An 8,487-nucleotide genomic window follows, 5' to 3' on the forward strand; every position below is an offset into this window, starting at 1 on the left:
AGCAATAAAGATCTTAGGAATTAGAAGAACTTTTGATTAGTTGTTCATTTAAGAAATTGATTAGACTTATTTATTATTATTTAGTGGTTCTGGATTATTTTTTTGATAAATTAGATTCATTATTTTTTTACTGCTACCTAAGTTTGGAATGACGCAAATGTGTATGAATGAAAAATTAGACCTTGTATACACTATATGGTTAAATTCAAAAGATATGTGCCATTTGTCACATGTTTGACTTGGATTATTATGCTTGGGCGTGATAGCTATCTACGTTGGCAGATGCATGTGAGTAAATATGAGATCAATTAACCTAAAAAAAAATAAAAAATATTGAGCATGTATATTACTAGTAGGAAAAGTCAAAATTGAGCCCATTAATTTTATGAATTAATCCCATGTCTCATATAAAATTTTTAAAAAATAAAAAAAAATCATATTAAAAAAATAATTATGACCTACATTCTTCTTCTTTAATTACTCACACATCCTACCTCTCTCCTCTTCTCCCCCTCTCACACACCACTTTGACCCCTCTCTCTTTCTTTCTCTTTTTTATTAATTACTTCTTTATTTGTCTATTAATATTCCACTCCAACCCCATCCATCCATCTCTTATATTTAAACTCCACATCAATTTATTTTTTATATCCTAGAAGGACAACATCAAAAGATGTAAAGAGTAATTATGATCTACATTTTTTCTCTTTAATGACTCATATATACCATCTCTCTCTCTCATGCTACTCTGATCTTTCTTTTTCTTTCTCTCATTCTTTTTCTTTCTTTATTTATTACTTCTCTATTTGTCTTTTAATGCCCCACCTCAACCCTATGGTCTCCATCCGTCCATTCCTTATATTTAAACTCCATATCAATTTATTTTTTATACCCTAATCAATCCAATTACAATAAAAAATCATATATTTTTTTTTGTCTCCCTTCTCAACTTGAACTAGATATATCTCTTTTAGTTTTCTTTTTAGTAATACTCTTTAGTTTTTTCTCTATCTTCTTCTTTTTTTCACTCACATCAAATATATATAATTAGAATAATTTTTGGTTACCCATTATAAATTTAATATTTAATAATATTTAAGATTTTATAAAGATACTCCTTTATAATATTTTATTATAAAAGATATGTAAGATATTACACATTATCATTTTTTATAAATTTTATTATTTTTTTAAAAAAAATATTTTATTATTTTTTTGTTCTTCTTTTTTCTCTGTGGCTCCTCCATTTCTTTTATTATGTTGACCCCACAAAGCAAAATATCTGGATCTGCTACCAACTATCTAGATCATTTCTCAATATTTTTTTTATTTTAATAGTTTCGAGGTTAGCTTAATTCAAAATTTTATTATAAAAGAGTAATTAGAAATAGAATTTGAAATCTTTATTTTAAATTAAAATTTTTTAAAATTTGATATGACTCTAAAATATTATTTTATAAAATATTTAAATTTAATTATTTAAATAAAATTTAAATATTAATTTATTGATTATTTTTTTATTATTATATTATGATATTATAGTGAAAATAATTTTTTATAAATATATGATAGTTACTGCGATCCTGAGTTATAATCTCGAGCCGATGGCATTGCAATGACTCTTACCGAATCCCCTCAAGATGATGCGGTCTGCATGAAAAACTTGCGTGGCATATCTCAAAACCTTTCGCATCTGGAATAGTGACAACATAGAGACGGCAGCCGCCCATGACTATGAACTCTTCGAGCCCCGAAGACACAGGTCCCTGCTGGTACGCCGTTTTTTTTTTTGGAAGTTATTGCGGTTGTCTGTTTCTGGTGGTAGAGGAAGGTGAACTAGACGCCACGTTACATGGGCCCCTCGTGTGTGAGGTGTCCTGTCCGTTTGTACTGGTAGACCATCCACCATGGCACAAAACATAATAACAAAAATTAAATAAAACTAGTTAAACAAAAGTTCTCGATATTTTTATTTCTTTGTGAGAAGGTTATCAACATTTTAGGCGGAACAATCTCTTGACTAAGATAACCAATGCGTACGAGTGACCTAGATTGATATCACCTTCAGCCCGGTCAAGTTTCCTTCCATTTTAGTCCGCACATGCAAAAAAATAAAATAAAAATAAAAATAATCACATGGAAACTATGTATCTAAATCTGATTATGATTGGCACTGTTGCGGCAAGAACTTATAGTCTCACAATTTTATCCTTCAAAAACATCTCACATAAGAAAAATGATCCCTTCTTGTCACCATGATATAATGCCCTAATCAAAAAGTTTATGTATGGATGGAAGATGCCCTTTACTTGTAGAGGTGATCTCCTATTTGGCTCCTACTGTTGCGATCAACAACTTATGACGCCCATGAGCCTCATGGTTCCACCTTTCAAAAGACATCATGTAAGAAGAATGATACATTCCTATATAAACCAGAATTCCTCTTAACCCATAAATAATGTGAGATTAATGATATCTTCCTGCACCACAACAAGCACTAATTTAGCTAAGCTAGATTTCAATCTCTTGGGCACTTTTCATTTATCAATTGTATGATGAACAATCAAGTAACCACTTCACAGGGATGTACTTCAACTTCAATACGAATAAAAATATTATACATAAGCAGTTGAGATCTATTAGTTGCAACGTTACATTGTTCCATGATCATAATCGCTAATGAATTTAAAGCACGCAGGATCTACTAACCATTTTGCTCTTTGGCCATTTTTGGCTTCTCAATTGATAAAACGGATGACGATCCAACATTTAGGTTGCTCACCAATCCTGACTGCTGCATCCGTAACATCTAGGGGAAGTTTCTGGATCTGTTTGCATGCATTTTCAAAGCCTTTTCTGTTTGATTATGCCTTCATCATGCAGTCATCCAAAGGTTTACAGGAATTCAAGTTTGTCATTCAAGAAGCCATATAGGAAGCTGAGTTGCCAGCAGCGACACAAATGACATTTGATTTTGGATGAAACATCACCATACTGCATCGACTTTCTTGAAATTACCAACTCCAAGGTTTGGCTGAATCAGCACTACATGCATGTAAGAAAAAAAGAACATGAAATTTTACCCAAATCCATCACCCTCGACCAGCTTGCTGTGCAACCAACACAAACAAACATCAAATTTCCGCATTCTCTAAACAGACTTCAGCATGAAAATTGCAATGCATAGCATATTTATGGCATTCACATGCAACAGTTAAGACCATTTGTTTTAGCGCTAGTTGCATCAGGATACATCGGTAAGATTCCTCTAACAAAAAGCTAGAAGTTTCATTCATCAACAAATGGTAGTACAGACTATAACCTATATTTTACAAACTTTAATACAGGCCGAAGCTAACAAGAATGAATGATCTGTAAACATATCAGAGTTCCTCTACTCTTCCTTTTTTCACTCTATTCTAGGTACACAGGGGAGGCAATCCCCAAGAACAAAGTTTCTCTGCAATTGCAGATTAAACATCACGAAATTCACATAAATCTCATAACTTATTAGAAACTATGTTCACAAATAATCAAATATCAATCCAATGCTTTAACTGCACATACATGGCATATGGTACATTACTATGAAGACTTAAACCACCATTATCAACCAATAAACACCTGTTGCCCATTGCAGTCCAATCCACATCGCAATGGTCCTACACTCAGCTTTCACCACATCTTGGAATAACATTTCTTTACTTTCTGTCTAGATAAAACCTGTGTATGTATTTGATGCCTGAAGAGGCTTACCGGAGCCATATGGATGAACACCAACCGTTGCATATGGATTACCAAATGGGTTTAAAGGGGCCTGGTGTTGCTGCTGACCCATCATCATCATCTGTTGCTGCAGCATGAAAGCCTGCTGTTGCTGGGCCATGGCAGACATCTGCACAGAATGAGGTGCAGCAATTGCATTCGAGGCATAGAATGGATCATGAACCACTGGTTGCATAACAGGGCCAGCCATAGATGTCATCTCCCAGGGGTTGTAGCTTGTGTTCTGGTTTGCCCGTCTATCTGCATCATCATATAAGCTGTCTAAGGTGAGCTTGTCAAGCCCACCACCCTGCCAGCAAATTGATTACATATATCGTCTCAGAGAAAGAAATCAACAAAAAAAAGAAGGAAAGTAAATTAATCGATTGTAGAATCCCAACTTCAAAGTGAACTATCTGTCTATTGGTGTAAAAGTTGAATTTCTCAAAGAATTGAGCATCCAGGTCAGAGATGAGCTCTCACAAATATGGGTGAAATTTGTGACTGAATAAAAAAAAATGCATGCAGTTTGAAGCAAACTATTACCAATTTACTTGAAGCCACAGCACTTTCATTTGAGCTGGGAGCTGTGACAAGTGCCAATTCCCAGCCAGTTGTTCCATTCTCTGAACTAAGACCACCAGAAGGGGCAGTTGTAGGGACAGTATCTGCAATAGTTAACCATACAAATTCAGTCACTGATTCTCAAAGTGGAAAGTTCAAAATAGCTAAATATTGGGTAAGCAATCTACCAACTGGAACGATGGCTAGTGCCAAAGCATTTTTGTTTTCAAGTTCAGAGGTATCTGGGCTGGTTTCATTTAATCCCTGAAAAGCATGAGTCATATTATCAGTTAGACATGAAATTATCCATTAAAAGATGTACAGAAACAAGGTAAATCACCACCTTTTCTTTCGAGACAAGGAAAGAAAGGGATGAAACTTTACATATCTAAGTTCATTTATTACCAGCAAATCTGTTTGCTCAGACACAGGGGCTTCAACTTTAACTGGTTCTGGAGGTGGGGGAGGTGGAGATGGTGCTTCTTCCACTTCAGGGGTTTTCTTGTCTTCTATTGCCAACACAACCTTCGGAGCGGCATTTTTCTCATCTGTAACCTGACAAAAAGTAAATATTTATATTAGCTGGAAAATCTCAGTCAATATGATCCAAACAGGTAAAAACAAGATGACAGTTGTATACTGAAAATATGATTATTTGCTAGAATTTGCCATATGTAAATGGCATAGTTTCGGTAGTCCAAATAAAAGCTGGATATTTGGATAAACCAGACTTACAAAGCACTAAGATCATGACACTGCATGCTAAAGGTAATCTCCCCCAGTCAAGGTAATGTTTCAAGTGTTCCAAGCATAACTATTTTTCCTTGGAAGGAGAAAGAGCACAACCTTGACGTAAGACCGGATTTGATAGGATCAAAGTTTTATAATAAGAACTTAATGGATTGGTTTTCACAATGGCCAGACCAAATTTTACTTAAAGCAGCAAAAGCACACTTCACCCTTTCTTTGTTAATTTTGACTCAAATAAAAACACTTATTTTACGTCTCAGTACCCATTGTAGCCTAGCAATAAAACCATTACAACTATAAGCAACAAGCTGCCAGATATATGTCGCAAGCTCACATCAGATATCCTAATAATAGTCATATAAAGAATTCTAACAAGTAGGTTACAATTTCCTGTCAATTCAAAGGTAAGAGTTAACCACCGTCTTCCAGCAGGGGGACAGCCCAGCTGATCCATTGTTGCTGAAGGATGGGAGTCTTATAATCATAAAAGATAAGATATTATCAGAGATTCATTACTGGGACATCTTAGAAGAAAATGGTTGCCTATCCAAGTAGCTATGGAAGAAAAGAGAAAAAACTTCACATTTCACAAGCTCTAGCAACTTTAATTCCAGCAATTATGCTCAACACATTAACTTCAATAATTTTGTATGCCGGACTGTAATATTGACAGCCTGACCTGAAAAATAAAGAAGGAAACCCCATCCTCTATAAGGCTTAACACATGCTAAACTTCCAGGGCAGGCCTACAAGGGCAAGCCCCAACATGGCTAGTAGTTTCATAAGCCAAACAATAAAACTCGGATGAGGACTTTTGAGTTCTACAATTCAAAGTGCAAAGAATTTCACAGATCCAAATCAAAGCCTCAACAACCAAAGTATAGAGGATCAAGAAACAGCATAGAATTCTGAGTCAATACCATTCCCAAGAATAAAATTATAAGATACACCAGTTTCTCCTAAATGATCTTTCAATCAAAGTTGGAGACAGGTTTTTTCAACATTATAACATGCTTTTCATTCTTCCTATAGAAATATCAAGATATCTGAGTAAGTACTCTGGCAGAAGATAATATGTGCCTTTACAAGCATAAGCTAGACCAAAAAACAAAAAATATATGACAACCAAGCGAGCTTTCAAACCTGATCTTTGCGAACCGTTGATGTTCGTGGGGCATCTCTTACATATTCCTCCATGGCTGTGAGAAATGATGCAGGGGGCTGCATTATTACATATTAAACAGTTTAAAATGTCATGAAGCAGCAAGAAGGCAATATCATTCCCAAGAACAAAAAATATTAGAAGGAACTGTAGCCATAAAAATGAAAACCTGTTCAATTTTTATAAATCTGTCACGTCCAATATCAATGCTTTTGCATACTTCATAGAATTCAGACAGTCTCTCTGCCTGCAAACAATAGGTAAATTAAGGAAAAGGCAATCAAAAGTCTATGTAGATGTAGTTTTCATATTCACAGTATAGATGTCTTAAGTTCCTTTCAATCTTGATTTTGGCAAAAACAGCATTGCACAGAAGGAAATGAGAAACACAATCCAGAAAAACTAGAGTAGAAAAAATGGGTAGAATATATATCCAGTTATATTTTATGGCAATTCTCTCATCTTGTTTATTCTTCATAATAAATGTGGGCCTTGTTATGACTGGGTGGAAAGACTGCTTTTATATTATATCTATACTCAACAGGCTTTCGGACAAAGTTTAAATTTTGGCCGAGATCAATTTACAAGCGACTGAATTTTTCAGTTTCAGTCACCTTCAGTTGGTTCTGCTAGTTTCAACTGGTTTTGGCTGGTTTTAGCCCAAACTGAAATAGATTATATTCTCCTTTCCTTCTTTTTAGTTGAATGTCTTTACTGATCATAAAACATTATGGAAGGATTTAAATCCCGATACTGGGGCCCATCCTAGTCTAGGGCCTGGTCAATATGGTACCAAGATGGGGTAGGATGGACCAAAACCACCATGAAAAATGAAAACAAAGAGAAAAAATAAAAATAAATTAAACAGATTAATGCCCTGGGATGCCAAGCTGTTCCAAGCATTGCGATGCACTATCCCAGTCATCCAACCATGAAAAATCAAGACAACTTGGTCTGAAGAAACTTGGGGTCCCAAATGCATCATAAGACCTGGTCTCTCCGCAATCCAATACAGTACCATCAAGATGGACTAAGATGGATCAAGTTCTTCGTCCTGGCCAATACAGGTTTTTATGGGTTCTTCTTTTTTCCTGCCGAGATGTTTCTCTTTTTAAAAGAGTAAAAGTGAAATATTAAAAAAGTCATTACAAGAAAAAAGTCATTTATTTAATTTAAATGGATCTTACTCCTGCTTAGTATGGGTGCTAAAATGAATAGACTGGTATATGCTCAGTTGGATCAGTAAAATGGTGGTCTTTCTTGCTTAGATGGGTATTTTAAAAAAAAAAATAGAATCAAATATGCTTAGAAGAATTTTTTTTCTTACTTAGATAGGTTATTAATTTTATACTCTCATGTTATTAATAGGTACATGCAATTAATACTATATTCTTGTTTTTTTTATCTTGTTAGTCAATGCATAATTGAGTGATATTTGGTATTTATACTGAAAAAGATAGTACATTACTGTGATCTACTTAATGCATTAATTTAGATCATTCAATTTCATTATAACACTACCAAACTAAACAAATTATTTTACTACATAACTTAAAAGGCAACAAAATGATGTGAAATAATCTGAGATGACCTGTTTTCCTTCTTTTAGATTTTTCTAACATTTTTTTGCCAAAATTAAAATTCTACCAAGGGGACCAAAACTTAAAACCTTGGTTTCAGCCACAAAAGGTTGGATCATATTTTATTTATTTTATTTTCTGTGCATACTGGAGGGAGGTTCAAGTAGCCAGCCCTTTTTTGATGTGGACTGCCATTTTAACTGGTTATTTCTTCCTTCTTTTTCCCTCATTTTTATAAGTTATGGACCCCACAAGGAACAAAAAGGTTTGCTTCTGATATTCTGATTCCCGATAGAGAAACAGCTTGGAAGGGATTCAAAAATATAAATGTCCCCATATCTGAAACTTTATATTGGCTGTAGATACTAACAGGTGAAGGCAAAGACTCTTAATGCAGACAATGCTCCTGGTACAAGCGGCACCAACCTTTCTGCCAAATTTATTTTTCATCTTTATCCACTTGCTATTCCAACTTCCATTTATTACTCACTTTACTCTCCATATTTTTTTATTTGCCTTCAAATTCCCATAGAATTGATTAAATCTTACTAGTCCTTCCGACAGTTAATATTCATCCAACAAAAACATCCACTAAAGCCCTAAAGTTAAAAATAATTTATTTGTTTTCTTTTCTCAAGCCAAAAGTCTTCTATTTTCTGTTCCAAA

At 34.3% G+C, this 8,487-nt stretch overlaps 1 protein-coding gene across 1 annotated transcript in view; it reads right to left on the bottom strand.

Moving 5' to 3' along the window:
• Positions 1-3,488: 3,488 nt before the first annotated feature.
• LOC105033697 (putative clathrin assembly protein At5g35200) overlaps positions 3,489-8,487 on the bottom strand; it is a 19,066-nt gene continuing 14,067 nt past the window's right edge. Inside the window, exons 11-16 of the mRNA XM_010908592.4 lie at positions 6,411-6,488; positions 6,223-6,300; positions 4,735-4,884; positions 4,518-4,593; positions 4,312-4,433; positions 3,489-4,075 (exon numbers count right to left, since the gene is read on the bottom strand). Of these exons, the coding sequence (XP_010906894.3) occupies positions 3,713-4,075; positions 4,312-4,433; positions 4,518-4,593; positions 4,735-4,884; positions 6,223-6,300; positions 6,411-6,488 (867 nt within the window). The 3' untranslated portion in view covers positions 3,489-3,712. The remainder of the gene's footprint in view (positions 4,076-4,311; positions 4,434-4,517; positions 4,594-4,734; positions 4,885-6,222; positions 6,301-6,410; positions 6,489-8,487) is intronic.

The sequence above is a fragment of the Elaeis guineensis genome, chromosome 1 (genome assembly GCF_000442705.2).
Source record: "Elaeis guineensis isolate ETL-2024a chromosome 1, EG11, whole genome shotgun sequence".
Classification (NCBI taxonomy): domain Eukaryota; kingdom Viridiplantae; phylum Streptophyta; class Magnoliopsida; order Arecales; family Arecaceae; genus Elaeis; species Elaeis guineensis.